Genomic DNA, 22,036 nt, shown 5'->3' on the forward strand with positions numbered 1-22,036 from the left:
ACAAGTTCCCATCACCCCGGCCGTGCATTCATGCGTGTGCGTGTGCTCCTACATGCGTGTGTGTTTGCAGGAGACCCAATTCAATTAGAGCATCTGAGAGGTGGATTCGATTAAGGAGCATTAAGAGTGAGGAATCTCTTAGCTTGGCGGCCCGTTGTTTACAGTGGAGAGACGCCCAGGGAGGCATCAGCCCTGATGATATTCAGACCAACGGGAGCCCTGCCAGGGGAGTCGGGGGCCTGTTTTCAGCCGCCTGTCCTCTAAGGATATACGGTCACTGTGTTAAATGGTGCCAGAATCCACAGGGAACAGTGAGAGGCGATTAGATAGGGGTCAATAATGGAATGAAATAGTGTATGCATCATAACATGTGCCTCTCTGCAAGAGCGTCTATGTCAGCTCTTTAATCTGAGAACAACCGGTGGAAATATTCAGACTGTAGAAGCTGTAATCAGAGTAGTTTGACTCAAACCGATTAATCGCTTATCAAAATAGTTGGCAATTGCATCATTTGCTTCAATAAACTAATCGATTCGTCGATTAACCATCGCAGCTCTACCTCAGAGTCTTTTTTGTTGCCATGGAGACACATTTAAACTGTAATTTTGACCAACAAATTAAGAGTAAATTAAGTAGTAAGTAAGTAAAATTGATTTCATGATTTGACACAGTACAGAGCTGATGGTGGAGGGTGACATGAAACAATACGAGCAAAACCAAGTGGATAAAATAATCAACGTTCTTAGATAATCAAATAAAGATTCAATAATTTGTGTTGTCAACCAGCCAACATGATGGTCCTCCAGTGAAAAAGAACTGCATTCTTACCCATTTGTCAGATAATCTGTTCCAGGTGATCTACTGTTTAAATCATCTTATTAAAAACAGGTTTTATTTTACAAATAACTGGAACACATTTAGCTACAGTCCACACATTACATCTACTTTCCTGTCTCCACGTGGAAGAGGGTCAAAGTCCCCAGATTTTTACATCCCAGTGTGGGCGGGCGAGCGGAGAACAAAGTTTACTGGAATAGATGATGAGTAATGTTTCGCTATCTGCATCCATTTGGAAGCTAAACTTGAAGAGACTAAAGTTAAAGGGCACATTTTTTCTGGGGATCCTTTTATGCATCTGCTGAGTGGTGAGTTTGTGGCAGAGTGTGTTCAAGAGGGAGTTGGGCGTGTTTAATAGTGTCTGACTCATTCAGCTCGTGAAAAGCCAAGCACGCCGGAGTATCTGCTGAACTGTGCACCCAGACGAAGGCGTCATATGGAGAAGCAGGAGCTCCAGGTTGCACAGTGTACCCACGGCAGTAGTAGAGTTAGAGCCGCTCTTCATCCAAGACTTTGGACCATTTAGCGTCCTTGTTGTGTGATGTTGTAGAGAGACGACAGCACCAGTCCGATCACCAAACAACTAACAGCTCATGTTTACTTCAGAGTGACAAAGCCCTCCAGTGGAGGCCGCAGTAATTATGCCTATTGTCCATAAGGAGAGAAGGAAGGAATCAGGTGTCATTATCTCTCTATGTAAAGTGTCCTTGGGCTTCTTGAAAGCCGTTATATATAAATCCAAGTTATTATTATTATCATCATCATTATCTTTTGAGAGACCAAGGCTGCAGAGGCTGACAATAATCAGACTTTAGCACTGATCATCTCTCGCCTCCCGTAGTCCCAGTTAATGTAGTTACTATTGTAACCATGGCAACGAAGATCCAACGGCATTAGCAAAGTCGTAATATGAACCGACACGAAGGCGTTTTTCCACTCTGAACTGAAATAATTATTTGAACCCGTACTGTGATCTCTCCCAGCCCTCAGAAAGTCGTCTTTGTGCCGGAACAGCAACGAGAACGTCATAAAACTGAGGCTTCCAGCAGATCAGAGCGTTTTCTCGTCTGACTCCTCTGTGTGTTTCTGCCGATGGCCGCTACAAAAGAGGTCATTTAATGTAGAGACTTGTTGCATGTTTGAGAGCTGGAGGTGTTTCCAAAACTCTTCGATCGGCTGTTCAAGGTTCCTGTGACATCTGAGTCAGCAGCTGAAACGCAAAAACTAAAACGGGTACAAAGGAATGACAGAGTGCAGACGTAGAGATTCAGACTTCATGGTCACGGAACAACTCTTATAACCGTCACATTTCAGCAACAGCACTTTATCAAGTCTCTGCACGTTAATGTCCACACTGGAAAATTGGAAATCTCACTACAAAAAGCCATTTAGTACCTATTCTGGAGCTTTCAATCACAGCACTCGATCATTTTCGATGTTCGAAATTTCAATTTTTTCACACCTACAACCCCATGACAGCCGAGGAGGATCATGTGGTGTGATAGAAAGCTCCAAATGGACCATAAGATGGGATCGCCTTGTGAACCTCATTAAAAAACACTTGATTGTTATAATTACGGTGTATTTATCAGGGGAACCTTTAAGATTAAAGAGCTCACTCTCACACACTCGGACTGCTCAAGCTCTCCATCACTGTCAGAACATCTGATCTGAGTCCAGGACTCTGAATCTGAACCCGTGCCGTCCTCGTCCCTCCTGTTTGACACAGCATCCATATCGTAGCGGGCCTGTGGAAGCTCCCCAAGGGGTTAACTGACACAAGGGATTTCAGGGTTAGGTTGGTTGTCAGAGGAGGAAGCTGCTGTCGGTTTTCTCTCCCTCTTCCTCTCTGCCCTGACTCTGCACTCTGTCTGCCTCTGCTTCCTCACATTTACTCCACCTTTCATTTTTAATATGGCCCCATTTTCCTCCGTACACTCCTCTTCTTCTCTGCTGTAATCCTGTCTCTGCTCCTCAGAAGCTCCCCTCCCCGGCTCGTCTCTTTCCCCAAACCTCTGTCACATGTCTGAGAGCATGCCGACGAATTTCATATCCGACTGTCAAGCTCTTCCTCTTCTTCTTCTTCTTCACCATCTTCTCCTCCTTTATTTTCCACCTGTGCTGTGCCTCAGCCCCGCTGCCTCGCTCACCTGAGTCTGTCGTGTGTGTGTCAAGTGCAGAAACACAGAGACACTGTGTGTTTCCAGCCGTTTCCAACTCTGTTTCCTCTCATGTATAATGGATGATGTGAGTCTCTTGCACCATTGTTTGTGGATTCTAATCAGAGTACCCGGCCTGTGGAATAATAAGACAAGAGGGCAAAATGAAATGTGGTAGAGCTTCAGGGGGACACCTGCTGATTAGAGCACCGACGCCATTTATCACAACTCTCCTCAACGGGACTGGTAGCTTGTTACAGTACAGCACCACATGCAGACACACACATGCAGGCAAACCAGCATTTCGTCTCGTTTTTCTGCCCCTAAATTATACAAACACACACATGTGCATATGGACATGCATGCATACACAAATCTCAGGGATTAGGAAGGATTATAAAAAGTGACACCCTGTTTTCTAGAATCAAATCTGGTTTTAAAATCTTTATATCAGTTTATATTTTTGCCTACGTTGTGCATATTGTAAAATAAATGTGTGTTTAATCGAATCACTACAAACTAACTGGCCCACAGCAAACCAAAGCTCTGGCTCGTGTGCAGTCAGTCTACTGTGGCGCCCTGTGAGCACCAGATGGGCACTGAAAGCAGCGCGGTGCCCACAGGTCATTTTTGTCCTACAGGAGCTTACTGATGGATTTATCCTGCATGCCGCGGGCAAAACCATCACATGCAGTCGTTTACCCAATGCTCCATCGTCATTCTGATGGAGGTCCATGTTGCTGCAACACTAGTGTGACTGAAAAAGTCTCTATGATAATCTTCATTTCGGTAAAAAAGAAGGAGGCGTCATGATCTTACTGATGTTTGTATTCTCTACAAATTAGCTTTGGCACAACAGGCCGACGTGTCTTTAAAACACACAAAGTGCTTCACATAGAATAGAAATCAAATGTCCCTACATGCGCATAAACACACACAATATATAATAATATGTATATATGACCAAAACGAGCAAGACTAGAGAGAATAAAGAGAGTTTTATGTAAAGGCATCATCACATAGAACTGAGCTTTTAGCAGCCACTTAAAACAAACTACAGATTCAGCAGATCTCCCAGAGGTAATGGGGCGGATTTAGATGGATTTAAAGTCTGAGTTCAACATGAAGGACCTCTCTGGTCAAAGATGTACCATTATACTTGTGCTACTGTTGGCAGGAGGTTCTGTTGGTGAAATCCGACCTTTTGACTTTGGCCTCAACTTTCTGCTTGTGTTTGCATGATGTGTGTTTTATGACCAGTTTGTAACACAAGGCCACTTTCTCACTTGGATGTTTCCTTAAAACATGTAAAGCAGCTTTGTTCAGATAAGTCGTCTCTAGAGGGATCGTGCTTTGGAGGAGAGGAGGAGGAGAGACAGGAAAGCAGGAGGAGGAGGAGGACGAGGAGGAGGAGGAGGAGGAGGCTGAGTTTAGATAAGAAACTCGTGTAAGAGAGACGGGAAGATGGTGCATCAGAGAAATGTCTGTTTTCACTGCACTCCTGCTCTTTCTGTGTGCTCGAGACGTTTGTGTGTGAGCCTGCTGCGTTGGACGGCTTTAATAATTGACAGAGCTGCCAGGGAGGAGGCGGACATCACCAGATTCCCTGTATACAGCAGATACTTCTGCACAGAGTGTGTGTGTGTGTGTGTGTGTGTGTGTGTGTGTGTGTGTCACCTTCGACATGAGCTGCATTAGGAAAACAGGCCATTTTGTGAACACGTTCAGGATCACTTCGATATGAACAAAATGAATGATGCATAATTCTTTTCACACCTGGTTTTCAAAATGAAAACTACTATGGTGACTCACAATCGATCCTGCGTGCATAAGTAGATCATTAGGGGTAAACTAATTGAAACCTCAGTGTTGAAAAAGTGACTTCTCATAAAACACCTCAGCTGTGAAGTGAACAATCCAGTAAAATTAGCAATAAAACAATGTTAAAGAAGAACAGAAGCTTCACATACTGTGAAAAAGAAAGAGTACTCATTCATTCTGAGTAATGCTAAAGTGTGTTAAAGGTATTAAGTCTTACAAAATGGAAGTAACCACTCGTACGAGGGGCTCAAAAGTAAAAGCAAGCGCAGTTTGTAAGTGCTTCGACAATGAGGCACCGTCTCATCATGATCCTTGCTTTAGGAGTAAATTAATATTAATAGCTTACAGTGTTACACATTTTCTCCTTTCCTCTCATTCTTAATTACCATCATGCATCGTTATTCCTAATAGTCATTGCTGCGGTACATTTCCTCTCAGTTAGAACGCAGATCGACACTGGAAGCACATCTGCAGAGTTATCAGTCTTTTACCGTCTCTCTCCCTCTGCTCACTGTCCACAACATTACCAGGTCAGTGTCGTCCAACTGTGACACCTTTATTATAAGCCGAAGCCCGTTATCAGATTGAGTTTGAGCTATATGTGGCCGAATCGACGTCTGTAGTGCATTTATGTCTATTTCTGCCATTTAGTAGTAGCACTGCATCCGGTGCCATTGATGTCCACCGGATGCAGCGCGGTGGTTCTGGAATTCAAAGCATTAATTTTAAGTGCATCTCCGAGCAATCCTCTCCAGTTTCTGCCAGGTTAAGTGTTCTTCTTGACACCCAGAGGCAGAGTATACGTCCACACGTCTGTTCTGTGCGTCTGCGAACAAGGAAGCACACTTGTGGTCTGCCCGCTGCGATTACATCCACCAACGCAAACTGAGGTCACACTGAGAAATGAAGTCAAACAATCCTTCACTCCTTCTCCTGCGGCTGCCTCCGACTCTGTCTCTCTTTCAGTCTGAGGCTGCCTGAAGTGTGGAGATAAAACAGCTGCATCTTAATCTGTGGGTGGCACAAGCCTACAAAAGGAGGCAATTAGGTTTATAATTTACAATTCCCTTGCCCTTCTCTCTTCTCTGCCTTTCCATTTCCTCTCCTTCCTCGTTCACCCTTCCCTTTCCCATGAATTAATGTCATTATGTGTGTCATGTGTGTGTGTCCCCACAGAGCAGCGCGAGCATTTGGAGAGTACCTGTCCCACACACACCCTGAAAACCGAAACGGATCAGGTCAGCGTCTCTGCCATCCTGCCATTTGTCCCCCACTCTCTGTCGTGCTCTTCGTATTCCTTTGTGTTCTTTAAATCCTTCCTCTGCCTGCCTCACCTCATCCTCTGCTGAAATGCCATTCTGCGGTCATTAGTGTATCAGTGAAACAGCTGATAGCCGCAGAGAGATGATGGTATTATCTTCTGTGCCATCCTCAGCTTGTCCTCTTCTTCTTAAAACTTCCTCTCCTCTCCCTGCTCTGCAGCACCGTGGTGTATCGCTCCTTCTTTAACACTGATATTTGTCTTTTTCGCCGTCACACTAGCTCATCTTCTGTGTGAAACCTTGGTGGGTCCCGACCCGGAGTCGCCAAGTTGCACGATTGGCCCCAACAACAACAACAACCACCTCCATCCCTGCTCCAACACCACCAAGGGCTGCGAGGACAACCAGGAGCCCAGCCTGGTGAAACCCCCGCTGGGCTTATTCCAGCCGCCTCCCCCGTCCATCACCATCACCACCAAGCCGACGCGACTGTCCCTCGAGCGCAGCTTCTCGGCAGAGGAAGACCAGCAGAAGTGCGTGGAGTGCACGCTGCAGCCTGCCCGCGTGTACACCATCACCAGCCAGCGCGGCATGCTGATGAGCAGCGGCCGGGGCAGCAAGGAGAGCCTAGAACTGGACGTCCTGAAGGAGAAGTCGGGGAGTGGCGGGGTGGGATCCAGAGGTGGCTTGATCCAGCCCTCCACTTCCCCTTCGTCCACCTCGTCGTCTCCAACCCAGTACCACCACGTCAGCGGCGGCCGTGGCAGCCACCATCACAGCAACCACCACCACGGTAACCATCACCACGGGAACCACCGCGGTGACCATCACGGTGTCTCAGGCACCAACACACCCTCCAGCAGTGGAGGAAATAGTGGGGCGAGTGGAAGCAGCAGTAGCAGCCAACAGCAGCAGCAGCAGTCTCTAACTGTTGCTGGGTCCCACTCCCATCATGGATCACACCACCACAGCCACCACCACCACCTGTCTCAACCTCCGCTGCAGACCTCCGTGAGCGCCCACAACATCCGCAGCTGGGGCGAGGGTGGCAAAGGGGAGGCGGAGTGCAGCGGGCTGGCCTGTGACTCGTGCAGCGGCGCCCCGTCGCGGAGTCAAGGCTCCCTGGACCTGGAGAGCGCATCCCGAGAGGCAGGCAAGCAGCACCGACGCCTAGAGCGGATGTGGAGTGTGGACCGGGTGACTGGGCTGGAGAGAGGTGAGAGGGCGGAGGACACAGAGGGAAGGAGAGGCGCTGAGGTCCAAACGAGGGCGGGAGGGGGGGTGGAGGGTTTGTTCATAAGACCCTGAGGATGGGATTGGCGGGTTTGGACCACAGATGAAATAGCATTTGACCAGTTTCATATTCAAAGCACACAGTTTACATCATGAGTGTACCATCTATGTTGCCACTGATCCCACCGAACTATACACTTTCTCATATTGTTTAATTTTCAAGAACAAGACTGCAAGACACTTGACGACCATGTTGACACTCACAGGCTCAACAGAAGCTGAATATCATTAGCATCGAGGACATAAATTAGTGTTTCTTTAGGGGTAATTGTACTGGATTGCATCACATTAGGAGCCGTTCCTGTTGTTTTTACCATTGTCTGAATGCATTAATGGATTGCACTTGGTTACAAAATTAAGGATCCATTTAAACTCGTTCAGTCTTTGTGACAGTTTAATTATATTTTGTTTGCGAATAATAATTCTGGGCTTCCTGCATGTTTAAGGACCTCTTCAGTGAAAAACAAGTAACAAATCACACTAAACCCTTTAGTGAGCGTTCAGCAAGAAAAATAACCAACAAACTTAAGTTTAATTCTATTCTAATTTTAGATTATTTTACTGTGAAAAATTATTTTACATCCTTCAAGAGGAAAACTTTGTATTGTTAAACATTTAAACGTGCACCTGATCACAGTAGGTCCACTAAAAGAGCTTGTTTGATCCACTGACAGGCTCAGAGTGTTATTCTAAGTGTCTGACAGCGTTATGGAAAGGATCCCTACAGAGAGAGACCTGGAAGATCCTTTTATATATAATAAAGCTGTTGTATCACGCTCTTCAAAACACACCAGACTCCATTAACAAAAGCAGTCATTTTACCCCACAGATCACAGGAGTGGCTGGTCTACTGCTGTTTGTTTGGAGTTATTGTGTGTTACGCAAGTGTTGTGTTGTATTCAAACTATCCGCTTAAAACACCAAAGTCACACAATAACACGAACCAACTAACAGATTGATGCAGCAGTAGATCATCACCTCCTGTGTCCTGCAAGGTAGAATCCCTGTTTTAGTGAATGTAGTCTGGTGTGTGTGCTGTTTGTGGTTAAACCAAAAGGATCTTCCAGGTCTCTCTCTGTAGGGATCCTTTCCATGATGCTGTCACACACTTAGAATAACACTCTGAGCCTGTCAGTGGATCTTTCAGTAGCCCAAACTTGATGGACGTGGCTATAAAAATACAGAAGTTAGTAAGTGAGCTAGAGTTACATTTTCCAAATCTATTTCTTCTGGGGTCTGGGGGGGACTGAGGGTTTGATGTTGGATGTGACGTGGTGGTCTGTATTTCTGACTCTTCGTCTCCCCGTTTCTCCCCTCTGCTGTATCCTTCTGTGTGTCTCCCTCTCTCCATTTGTGGAGTGGTGGACTGTGAAGTGCTGGTGCTGTCGCTGGTTTTGTGCTTTCGTATTTCTAATATATCTATTACACCATTTGCCAACATGGCAGATTCAGATTTCTGGGTTTTTTGTTTTTTTTCTACTAAACTCTGCATTATAATTTTTCTCTTTAATTGCAGAAGACACTAACTGGTTCCCCAAGGAAAATATGTTCAGCTTTCAAACTGCCACAACGACCATGCAGGCGTAAGTGACCAACAGTATACATACGAGCCTCACATGTACACAAACACACACACACACCATGAATGTGACATGTATGTGTCTATGTTCTGACAACAAGAGTTAACCGACAATAATACTGGTGTTTTAGGCCTTTTTAACTACACTTTGCATACTTTAGATTATTGCAAACCATTCTCTTAAGCATTTTATAGGTTTATAGATTGATTTCTACAGGGTTTCTGCAGCTTTCAATAAGTTAAATTTGGGGACTTTTGAGACCATTATGAGGGCGATTTAATACCTACATCACATCCATACTGGCTAATAAAAGTGCAAAGGACATGAAGGACAATCGCTTTATATGACTGATGTCATGTAAGCTAGCGTGTGTAAAGTTTTTTAAAGCTGGAGCAGATCCAGACATATTCCAGAGGACGTTAGCGTCTCCTGCAGGACTTAAGACCTGCAGGTCTTTAAACCCAAACTACCTCATTTGAGAGTTTTCTGACGTGAGGTGCAGCAGGCTTCATCACTGAACTGACACAATTACACATATTAGATGGAAGTAACGCTAACAGAAACTGTTTTATCTTATAAATTCTAGAAGAAGCCATTTATTTGCCAACAGGACACAATAGCTGGGTGTGCTCTGATGAACTGTGACTGTGCTGCACTCTTATGCATTAGTGGCTCCATGTTGGTTTTGTTACAGCGTGATTAACACACATTTAAAAAAAAGACTGACGTTAACTTCATAACCCAATGCATTTTTAAAGACCTTTCACAAATTGCATTAAAGACATTTTGAGGCGTGAAGCTTGTGAAGGACCTGCAGAAACCCTGTCCTAGCTTCCAGGCTGCCATTGATTTTCATTTCAGTAAGCTATAAAAATCAGCTTGCAGACCGTTAAAGCTTGCTGAGGGAGGACAATCCATCACAGCAAACATTTTGTCAGTTCTTTTTTGGTTAAAGTTAAATTACTGATGCAGGGTAACGCAGGGCTTGTTTTGAAAACGTCCTTGTGGGTGAATTTCAAGGACACTTTGACATCTGAGATCTGACTGCTGGGTGCCGAACAGAGAAACATGAAAATTATCCTCATTATCACTTTCACAATGTCAGAGTTTGATTGATGAGCCTTTAGATTTCATTTTCCAGCAGCACCGTTTGTCATTAGAATAAAGGCAATTAAAATGAAGGTTGTTGACTTAAGCAAGTTGCAAGAATCTGCAAGTTTGCAAGTTTTTCATGACCTGCTGAAAGAAACGTATGATTTCCTTCGATCCAATACATTAACCTAAAAAGCCTGAGAGTCTCCAGCCATGCTAGCAGCTGTGTGAGACTATTCTTAAGCACAGCGGGCCAAACGCTTGCATCACAATGACAGTGCTAGCATGTGGCTGTTTAGCTCAGGGGTCAGTTGGATTCATCCTCTAGGGAACATGCATGTCTGCACACCATTTCAAGGCAATCCATCCAGTTCTAGTTGAGATATCTCAGCGGGAGACGGGCTGACCAACAGATCTGCTTTGTCTCCACTGACAACACCTGAGAAGCAGCAGTAATATCTGCAGTTCATAGTTCATGAGCTAAAACGTGTGTGTGTGTGTGTGTGTGTGTGTGTGTAAGAGTGCTTGTGAGCATCTGAGTGAGTATGATAGCAACATGAGATTCTGTCTTCATATAACCTGCAGCAGTAAAAGATATCTCATCTGTCACGAACACTTCACATCAAATCTCCAGCAGCTTCCAGCAGCCTGTTTCTGCCCGACTCTTCCTGCCTGCCTGCTTTTTTTTATCATCTCTGTTAAAAGGCATCTTTTGCACTTTCTTGGTGCCTTGAACCTGTCATCTTGTGTTAGATGCTTACTCGCCCATGTTCAGAGCACAAAGTCAGACTGAGCCAGTACAGAAAAGTGGTTGTTCATTTAGCCCCTTAAATAAGCACCAACCAGTAACAGTTATATGGAAAAGTTGACCGTTTATTCACAGGGATCAATGATGACACTCTGTTTTCCTCCCAGCTCTTCCTCTCTGTTTTCCTCCCAGCTCTTCCTCTCTGTTTTCCTCCCAGCTCTTCCTCTCTGTTTTCCTCCCAGCTCTTCCTCTCTGTTTTCCTCCCAGCTCTTCCTCTCTGCTTTTAGACTCTTGACTAAACTGTGTTTTTTCTCTCTTCTTGCACGCTAACTAATCACCAAACAGGATATCGTGAGTATACTTTCCTGATTACTTCCTTTTTTTCTAAGCTCGCTTACCTCTGTTCCTTAACCTTGATGACTACCATTTAACCTTCATCCTCGGGCTGGGTGAGGTCATCACGTGTGTGTGTGTGTGTGTGTGTGTGTGAGTAACTCTCTGTTACTAAAGCCAGAATAACCCAAATGACCAAAAGTTTCAATCTGATACAAAAAATGTGTTTTATTTTAAAGATTCCTCAATCATCATCTGATTGACAGTCATATGTTGTTGGTTAAAAGCCTAGTCGGCACAAATAATGCCTTTTAATTCAAGCAAAAAGGCCAAAGGGGAGAAAATCGAGTTATAGGATTTTCATGCAACAGCAGGGATGAAGTCCAGTGTAATCCACAGCAGCCGAGTAAATCTGCCAAGCTCAAGTCGGGAAAATGTCCGTCTGCGTGTTGGCTGACCTGAACCCTGTCAGCTCACATCCACCCAGCAGTGCTGTCAGCACACACACACACACACACACACACACATACAGCCGCCCTCACTTAGGACACAGCGATAGACAGAGTTTGGCCGTTTAAATTTCTGTGGCAGTCATGTTAGTGCTCTAATCCTGCTCCACAGCCGTCGCCAGTTATCACTGAATCTGTGCTGGCTGACTTTAGACGAGTCTGGAAGCGACTGTGGCCAGTGGGTCTGGAGAGATTTGTTAAGAACAAGTATTTATAGAGCTAACATGTGATCCCTTAGAGCCTTCTGGTGAAACTATTCAATCAGTTGTAGTTGAAAAAGAAGTTCAGAAGCGTCAGAGTCACATAAAACCTGAACAGATGAACATTCAGTTGTAAATTTGCTGCATTCAAATCAGTAACATCCGTCAAAGAATCCCTGAGAGCTGGCAGTGAAACGGTTCTACACCCAAACCGAGCCTTCACATTTCATCCTGCACAGCCGCTGCTCCGAGCACAGCCTGCCTCACTAAACCCAACTAACACGAGCTGCTCCTGAACTTTTTCACGTTCTTTGTGTGTTGACCAAACTAATGGCTGCTGGCTTGAAGTAAATGCTGCAGTTTAAAAAAAAAAAAAGATGTTTACAATAATTAAGGGATGAAGCTGATGATATTCTAGATGTTTCTTATCATCAAGAAATCCCATGATGAGACCAGAACCATCGATGAATTGATCCTGCTGACAAGTTTTAATACATATTTGGGCAGAGGTACTTGGTGCCATTCTGATCTCCAGCAGGTTTAATGTTTTACCTTGTTCAATGTATTATATCTTGTCATTAGTTCTGAAAGTATTTGGTCACATCTTTAAGTACTGAACGAATAGAAATTGGTGGTACTAGTGGGAAAAGGGTTTCATCAGGCTTCATCCTGTTGGGACCATGAATGTCTATGTCTGTCAATCCTTGTTGAGATATTTTAGTGTTTTCCAAAGTGGCCGATGGATCGACATCACCGTCACACATCAATGATGCTACGACGGTCATGAGGTCAGCGGTGCAGCCCTGCTCCTTTAAAACGTTTCTCTGATCTTGTACTGCAGGACTTCAGGTTTGAAGTCTGAAAGTTCTGAGAGACGCATTAATGCATTGTTGCTTTTGGTCTTTTTATGAGACTTGACAGTAAGAAAAATAAAGAACAATGCCAGCCTTAGCCTTTAAATGGACCGAGTTATTTTGGGGAATTTGACAGGCTACCTCTCACGACTGGAGACGCTCTGTGTCCGTCTCTGTTACGGACAAATGTTCGTCAGCTTCACAGGACTGTTAGGTCGCACCTTTCCTACTTAACAACAATCAAGTCTGTTAAAGACACAATCACACATCGACAGTGATGCATCTCACACCATGTTTGTACTTGGCTAACAGAAAGTGACACCACTGGCCTCAAGCTGGACTATTATGTGTTTTAAGCTTTTACACTGGTGGATTTAAATGAATGGCAGGCCTCCGCACCAACTTTGCTGTCTTTGCTGTCGGCCTCCTGTTTACGGATTACAGCTTTAGCATATGAAATGTGTCACGTGGAAAACGAACACCAGGCTGACATCTTCGGAGCAGCAGCAGCAGCAGCAGCAGCAGCAGCAGCAGCGGAGGAGGAGGAGCTGAATAAAACTAGTCTAAGCTCGCAACTCAACATACCTTTAAACTAATATTCATGACCATTCCTTTTAAAGGCTGAGGCTGACATTCCTTAATCTTTAGAGTCACAAATGAAGTGGATCAGCTGAAGGCACACGAGGTCAAAAGATCAGTTGAAAGATGGCCTGTATTGCATGCAGAACGGCACACCTGTTGCGGAGGTGAATAGAAAATACAATTTGCGCCGGTGATGTGATTTGGCTTTCTGGTCTTTGTAGTTAAAGCTAGCTGCTGCCTACATACAAAGAGCCTTCCCTTCACAGCCAAATAACCCCTGCAGCTAAAAGCCCTGGCATCAGCCTCCCTGTGCTGTCCTACCCCTCGCTACGCCAGCTTTCTCCCCCCCTCATCCCTTTAATAGTGTGCCACGTCCTGGCAGGGCTTTCCGGGGATTTGTGCAGAGAAAAAGGAGAGAGAGGGAGCAGGATTCAGCAGAAGTCATCCAGAGGTACGGAGCGTCCCCTGCTAGGGTGTGCTTTGCTTGAGCGCTGTTAGCTGTACAGTAGCTCTTATTTATTTAGCCGTGTCTAATCTGACTAAGCCAAAGAGTGGCAGCGAGGCACTTGAGGTGCGAGGACGTCAGCAGCTTTCAAAAGGATCTGCTTACTGGATGCCCGACTACAGTCCGCCAATTCCTAGACCTGCAAACTGAATCGGATTTTTACTCCTAGACAAAACTGAGAAGATCAAAACGAGCACATACTGTATTTATTGTGCATTCACACCTGGATCAGCTGGACTGACCACAGACTGTCATCTAAATCTAAATAGAGCCACTGATGAGAAACTTAGAAACAGGCAGATCTTCCAAAGGTCTTCTAACAAAATATTACAAACAGGTGAAAATCCAAGAACGGGTGCCAGAGAAGGCAGAGGCCAAGCACAAGGGCAGGAAGTGAGGAGCCTCAAGACAAGACTACTACAAAATAAAACAGGAAACCAGGCCTATATAACCAGGGAAGTGCAAACCCAGTAATAATCAACGTGGCCAAGACACAGAGGAAGGAGGAGGAAACCGAAGCAGACAGTTGGTCTGTTACTGCGGCTTTTAGTAAAGGAAAAAAAAATCAGAGTTTGGGTTGTTTGGAAAATAACATTTTGACAATTGTTATGAACAGGAGTGAGATCCTGTAACACTTGGAGGAGTAATGACATCAGTAACAAGTTCAGAAAGCGTCCCACTCAGGCCCAGATGCTCTGTTACACAGGGGCAGATGGTGAATGTGGCACCATGCAGTACATCTCAATTCCTCTGACATCTCCGTGTCATCCATCTGCACTGTCAGCACATTAACGCTGTGTGTTATTTCATCAAAATGAGTGATTTGAACAGGAGTTAAAAAACGATCGCACAACTAACTTTTGGGAGCACTTTTTCCCTCTTTGCCCTTAAATCCACAGGAGATCAATCCAGCACTTTAAAAAGAGACTTTATCTTATCGCACTAAGGCCACGTCCACCTGAGCTGTGTTATTTCTTTTTACTGTATCCTCTCTGAGTCATGTGTCTGGCTGCCAAAGCTCAGATCAAACAGGAAAACCAGCTCAGAGTCAATAAACTACAGAGCGCTGGGTCTTCCAGTGTGGACACAAGAAACAACATGCAACAACCTGAGATTTCTTCATGATATGATGTTCCTGACTTGGTGGAAAACTTTGATTTTTGATTTCTCTGTAACTAACAAACAACCTGCAATCAGCAGAGAGCTTCCTTCCAGACAAGGTGGAAAGCTGCTGGCTCAGGATCGAAGCCGTTCTGTATAAAAACTTTAAGAAAGTAATGAAAAGTGTAGACGAAACCCCTCTGACACATAAACAGTGTTTTTAAATTGATCTGCATTGGAACAGACGTGGCCTCAGCCCCAGAGCAGACACCAGTGAAGACTGAGGATGATCCTCATCACATAAACAGCAGCAAGCATAAAGAACCATCTCAGTCACCACCCCTGTAGTGTTTTTCACTTTCCTTCTTATTATGCATTATAACATCTCTGAAAGATGAACCTGGTGAAGCCTTTCCTTGGATTTTATGAAGTCTTTATACTTCTGCTCCACATATTTACACATCAGAGGCTAATAATGGACTTTTTTTTAATCTCACACACAAAATATTACGTATGATTATAGATTAAAACCACCCAGCAGTACATGTTGAGTTAAAATGAGTCCCACCTTTTCCCGCTGCACAAAACATTAACTCTTAAACCACTATTATTCTAATAGTAGTTATTCCTAATTATGGAGTATTTTAGATTTTGGTACTTATACTTAATTACTCACTAAATTATCTGTAACATAAAGGTCACATTATCATTCATAACGCACTCATATATCTGTACTGATCGTCCACTAAACCGCTAAACAAACACACTTATACAGAAATTATAAAGGCTGTGAGCACCAAAGGAAACACAGAAGACTGAGAGAAAGTTCGCACTTAATTAAAAGACAGAAGAAAGAGATGTGAAGGATGCTCATAAAGACAGAGGAGAGAGAAAAGCAATTTGTGCAAAATAATGCAGGTGTGATCACAGTGTTTTTTGTTATTCAAATAAAGATACTGTGAATATCAAAGATGTACTCTATGAATATTACCTTTTTTGTGATATTAACAATCGTTCAGTTATTTCAAATTGTATTATAATGGTAAACCGAAGTACCAGGTGCAACAGGAGGGAATCAAAATATGCAGATAATGGAAGAACTATGGAACATGAACAGTAAAAATAGATGTAAATGAGTTACAAAGAGCAGAAGAAGGAAGTGAAGGATGGGGGGGGGGGGTAGGAGCAGATAGACCGTCTTCAGTCGGAAGTGGAGGTGGACATGGTTTCTCTCTCATGTCCCGTCTTTCTGTCCAAATCTCATTAAGTGTCTCCACACCTCTCCTTCGTGGGCAGCCGAGTGTAAGCGCAGGACAGCCGCTGTGTTTAAGATCTCTTCATGTCGCTTAGCGGTACCAACTCACATCAGCTCCTTGTTTGACCGTGTGTTGGCCTGCTGCAGCTTGTGTTGCCCAGAAACTAGCAGTGAAATTCACAGTTTGATGCTGCAAGTTCACTGTTGTTCTGCTGACATTTCTATGGAGGTAAACCAAGGACAAAGACACTCCAAAGACAGTTTCCCCCTTTTATGTTGCTTCTATTTTTGTGTGCTTCTCCACCGTCTTATAAACATGAACCTGCTCACACACACACACACACACAAACCACATGTGGAGATCATTAATCATGAGTGTTGACTGGTAGCTCGGTGTCCTGAAACTGTGTGTAGATGTGACACTGGAGGGAGGCAGAAAGATTAAAGGATGTTTATCTGGGACTCTTGCATAGAACATCATGTCAGGATCGAGCAGAAAGTCGGAGGAAAACTACACGAACCCTCTTGGTTTGTTGGTATTGACACTAAATGGATTTGGAGTAGAACATGCTAATGCAAAGCCTTGATATTTGACTGCATACAGACTACAGAGATGCAGTTTTGACGGAGCGTTTTGTTGTTGCTAGGAGACCGGAAAACCCTTGTTGACTTCTAGGAGGCGAATACCGATATCAAACCGAGAAGAAGAACAACGTGAACGTGATTGCAGCAAAGCTAGTGAGCTAGAACAGCGTTGTGCTTTTACTCTCTGACTCAGTAGTTTATTTTCTATAGTTTATACTCAACGGCCAGTTTTCAGGGGAATAAATGTGTGTGATTGATCCATTGTAGAGCATCGTTAGCCTGTGATCAGCCTCAGGGAGATACAGTGGATTCATCATAACTTCTAAATAATAAAAGGTGAGAAAAACCTGCTTTGTGCATCCAGGTTCTTATAAACCAAGGATGGGAGACGTTTTCTTCTCAATCATGTGACCAGAAACAGACTCAAACAGAGCCTCATCAATAACTAGCCAGATATATATATTCACACATCATGCATAGATGATTTCACCAGCTGCTTCATGTTCTGTGCCACCATTACAGCTGATATATATATAATAATAATAATATATTTACACCGACAGTGAAGGTTCTGGGTGTTTGGGCTGTTCAGGGTCAGCAGTCATTGACAGATTAAGGGAGTCTGTGTGAATGTGGAAGCACTACTGTGAAATTGGGTGTGACACAGGCTCTGGGGGGGAAATGACAAAAGTGTGTGGCTCTGATCTCCACAGTGGAGTAATTAACTCTGCTGGCAAGCTTATGATTCTAAATCAAACGTACAGTCCGTGGGTTAGGGTTAGATTTTATGGATACATTACTGAAATGTTCTGTGCAGGATGATGTTTTTTATCATGCACTACGTTCTGCAGCATCTCCTGGACATGGAGAACTCAAAACTCCCTCAGTACGTCTCTTTTCTCCAACATAAATGTAGAACAGTCGTGACAAGGAAGGACAAACTACTCTCCGATATCCCCATCACATTTTCTCACTAAGCCTCAGATGCTGTTATCCTGTCAGCCTCAGATAACCAGTTCTGGTCGGGCTGTGGCCTCTAATCAATCAGGCGTGGACTTCTCGGCCAAACGACACCTGTGTTAAGTAAAGCAACATCTCATCTGCCTGGAACAAAGTAAAGAAAGGAACCATTATGCACCGGTGTGGCAGGATAAACTCCCTCTGATGTAACGTGATCGAGCAGATGCATCAGAACCTACAAAATACTAAAGTAGGGTTTCCCTTCTGGCTCTTGGTACATGAATGAATCTCTGGCGCCTCTTAAATCGACACTGTAAAAGAATGAAAAGAGGTATTTTGGCAGCGTGGCACATTACACCCACACCGCTCACATTGACTAGGAAATGTGCACATTTACCCATAATTATCTCTTTTTTAACCTCTTTTAGAGGAAACAGAGGCTTGACGCTAAACTCCTCTTTCTGTCTCGCTTTGCTTTGTTATTTCCTCCCTCCTCCCTCCTTCCTCCTCCTCCTCCTCCTCCTCTGCTTTACGCTTTGGTTCTTCCTCTGTCCTCTGCTATCCCTCTCCTGCTTTGATTTCCCAACCCACAGGAACTTCCGGAAGCATCTTCGGATGGTGGGCAGCAGAAGGATTAAAGCACAGAGTGAGTCAGACGTGTGTGTGTGTGTGTGTGTGTGTGTGTGTGTGTGTGTGTGTGATGTTGTTCACCCCGCCATCATCCGTGTGGTTTTTCTGTGTTTTCTGGTGTGTTTTGCATGTGTGTGGCACCAAACGCTGCTGCTTTGCTGGGATTTTGTAACGCTCTGTTGCATTTCCTTAAGGATTATACGCTCATCGTAGTGTGTGTGTGTGTGTGTGTGTGTGTTTGATAAGCCAGCGATATGAGTCTGTGCATGTGTGTGTGTGTGAGTGTGTGTGAGTGTGTGTGTGTGTGAGTGTGTCAGCTGTAGGTGGTCTTTTCCTGTTGCATTGCTTTGGATGTTTGCTGGATGAATGTTTGAAGATAAAAACACTAAATATAGATTTTTTTTAAAATGGCAAAAAGCAAAGTGATGATTGGTAAAAAAGGAAAGTGTGTGTGTGTGTGTGAGAGTGTGTGTGTGTGTGTGTGTGTGTGTGTCACTGCAGAGGACAATGTGAGTGTCATTTCTTTATGTAATCTATTGGCTGGTCCAGTGTTTTGGCCTTGAAACATGGATGATGGAAAGAAAACTGTCTACTAGTTAATTTGTGCTCCAGTGAGTAAAAATATTGGTTTCATTTGTGTCACAACTTGGTGGCAAATTTCACAAACACACAAACCCCAGTTTTGATGTAATAAATGTAAATGTTTTTCTTTTCAAACACTTAAGACTCAATCAGTCGACTGGTTTGCAGACTTTCGCTATAAAAACACAATTTGTGCCATTAGTTTTTGGTCCAGTAGGAGAAGCTCAGAGTGGAAAAGTGTCGAAGTGGCTTATGATCGTGTGAAAAACGTAACAGTTTGGTAGAATTTTTATTTTCTGATTTAAAATTGTAAATTTAAAACCCAAATGTGTCGCCAGTCATCACAGAGACCAGCTGCCCACCACTTTTACTCTCTTGTTGCAGCTGACATCAGGTGTCAGGGTTGATCCACCCCTCAGACTCCTGCTGCTCTCAGGAGGAACTAGCTCTCCTGGAGCTAATTTCTTCCCCAGAGAAGGTATTCTCACGTCCCAGCGGGGCTTTGTGTGAGCCGATGTTGTCTGCATGCTCACACACTCTGGTGGCAAAGCTGCAGAGCTGATAAACCAAATTAAAATGAATGATGTATCAAATGAAAGAGGGCCCAGTGAAGTCGGAGGGAATTAAGAGACATTAGACCCCCTTCAATCCAGCTCTGATCGTAGAAATCAAAGCTGCGGTTGAGATCAGAGTATTTACAAAAATAGGACAAACTGTTTTGATGGGACTTTATAAAATGCATTTCTGAAAAGGAAACCTTGGAAATTTTGATGAAGAGAGAGAAAAAAACATTTAAAAGCTGACCTCATGAATGCTTCGGCTAATGAAAAGACATTTATACATGAAAGGAACGAGCTGGTATCAGCAGCAAAATGAACAGAGAAACATTAGCGAGGATCCATCAGCCGAGAAACTGCAGAGGCCAAAAAAATATGGCGCCTTGAGGGACACTGTTGATTAAGTGTGTCAAACACTTTCAAGTGGTCTAAAAATATTCTGAGAGCAGTGATTACTGTTCAAAGCAGCGCTGATGTTATCAAGGAGTCGCGGCTGAGTGACTCCATGAAACAGGAACCGTCCTTTTAAAGCCACACTAATGATCATGTGGACAGAGGAGCTTCATGACTGTCGACACACTGGGAGTGTGTGTGTGTGTGTGTGTGTGTGTGTGTGTGTGTGTGTGTGTGTGTGTGTGGGATGCAGACATTCCTCTGTGTGTCCACTATACATGTGAACTTGTAGCTGCATCCACCTTTGTGCACTTGTGTTCAGGGTGGTGAGTGTGCAGAGGGACCGGCCGGCCTGTGGGCTTGTTAGCGTGTGTGTGTGTGGTTGTGGTTGTGTGTGTGTGTGTGTGTGTGTGTGTGTGTGACTATCTCTCCCCGCCTGCACTAGCTTTCGCTGAACGTAGATCGAAGAGTTTCAGCCGTTCCTGGAGTGACCCCACCCCTGTCAAGACTGACTCCCCCCATGAACCCAAAGACAGTGAGTTAACGCAGACTTACACACACACACACACACACACACACACACACACACACACACACACACACACACACACACACACACAGTCACAACTGATGGAAAAAGGCTTTAACTCTGATGTAACCAAACCACTTTTTGAGGGTTTAAGCCTCCAAAGGGAACATTATTAGGAAATAAGGAAGGTCTAATATGGCCCTAGAATAGTATCACAGTATTTCTGAAATTAAAATATTCTTGAAAATATTAATTATTAATGTTAAGAACCGGTTGCAACAAAATTAGTGTTATAGTTTTATGTCAACTTAACTGTTAATGTTCAGTAGAAGCTAAACAGAAATGTTCTCTGGGTTCTGTAGTTAGTAAAGAACAGCAGGGTCATTTCACAAACCAACATCAAACCAACTCGCTGGTTAATTCCAGCTTATAACAGGCGTGTTATTGTGCACCACACTGCACAGGTTTTAATGCTAACCTTTAGTTTCTCTCACTGGTGATTTGTGTCCAACTGTTGCTCAGAGGGATCTAACAAAACTTTTCTTTTTCAAGAAGTAGACTCCCTCCACGGTGGCTAACGTATCTGTGGTCCATTCCCAAAACACCTCCTTCACGCAGAAGCCAAGCCGTCACAATCTGGACTTCCTTTAAACATATAAAAAATGACGCAGGTATAACTGTGAATGATACGACATGGAGCGCCTCTAATCAGGGCGAGTGGTGGGTTTTTTCTTTCTACACAAAAGTACTTGGCCTTTTTAAATAATGTCAAACTTCTCGCTTGAGCGTTCGCCTACAGACAAAACAGTGAATTAAATAACACAATAGTTGTCACGTACAAACGTCCTTTTAAAGAGGCTTGTCATTGTGTTTCTGATCTGCCCAAAGAGCTGCAGAGAGAAATATACAATCCACCACGTGTGCAGCCATAATTTACCCATCTGACCCCAGGAGCTCTCACAGCTCGACCGGCAGATTGATTACAGCTCAAATTTGCTTTGTGCTCGCTCAGTACTTTTGTCATTAATTAATTTGCCCACACAGGTGGCTCATACGGAGCTGAAAGCCACTTAGCACTCAGCATAAAAAGGTCTGGTAATTAGCACTTTGATATAAGAGCCGACTGGACTGAGGCCAAATCATCTGAAGTCTTAAAGAAGGTCAACCAGTCAAAACACAAATAAAAAAAGTCCTGACAATCAAATTAAAGTGCACAATGTAGTGGGGAACAAACACTGATTTAGCATTTAGCAGATTTCCTACTTCAAACCAACAGACTGTATCAGGAGTCAGTGTGTGTGGACGGCAAAGCTAAACTCATTAACTTTTAAGTAATTTAAGTTTTTCTACACTAATTAACCTCGTTAACATCACCCACGGCTGGTCAGCTATCTGTGACTCACTGGTGGTTTAGTTATTTGAAAGTTAGAGCCACTTTCTAGCACAACACTGAGAACATGACACGACACACACGAACAAACTGACCGTCTCTGCTGTTGACTCTGACGCTGTCCGTCTGTCTCCCTATGACCGTGGGTCTTTCCTCAACGTTGTGATGCTCTCTCTCTCTCTCTGTGAGTATGTCTTCCTAAACGGAGTGTGTGCGTGTGTGTGTGTGTGTGTGTCCTGGTCCGAGTGTGTCAGCTGCTGCGAATGTTAAGGCCACGGC

General features: G+C 44.1%; 1 protein-coding gene and 1 long non-coding RNA gene across 2 annotated transcripts in view; both read left to right on the forward strand.

The window, feature by feature from the left end:
• The window catches only part of LOC139219083 (uncharacterized), a 348,076-nt gene that overhangs the window by 26,850 nt on the left and 299,190 nt on the right, over positions 1-22,036 (forward strand). The gene's annotated exons all lie outside the window — the stretch shown is intronic.
• nsmfa (NMDA receptor synaptonuclear signaling and neuronal migration factor a) overlaps positions 1-22,036 on the forward strand; it is a 35,197-nt gene that overhangs the window by 4,356 nt on the left and 8,805 nt on the right. The window contains exons 2-7 of the mRNA XM_070850350.1: positions 5,994-6,055; positions 6,360-7,295; positions 8,889-8,955; positions 11,138-11,143; positions 18,270-18,322; positions 20,284-20,373. Of these exons, the coding sequence (XP_070706451.1) occupies positions 5,994-6,055; positions 6,360-7,295; positions 8,889-8,955; positions 11,138-11,143; positions 18,270-18,322; positions 20,284-20,373 (1,214 nt within the window). The remainder of the gene's footprint in view (positions 1-5,993; positions 6,056-6,359; positions 7,296-8,888; positions 8,956-11,137; positions 11,144-18,269; positions 18,323-20,283; positions 20,374-22,036) is intronic.

Source organism: Pempheris klunzingeri, chromosome 19 (genome assembly GCF_042242105.1).
Source record: "Pempheris klunzingeri isolate RE-2024b chromosome 19, fPemKlu1.hap1, whole genome shotgun sequence".
Taxonomy (NCBI): domain Eukaryota; kingdom Metazoa; phylum Chordata; class Actinopteri; order Acropomatiformes; family Pempheridae; genus Pempheris; species Pempheris klunzingeri.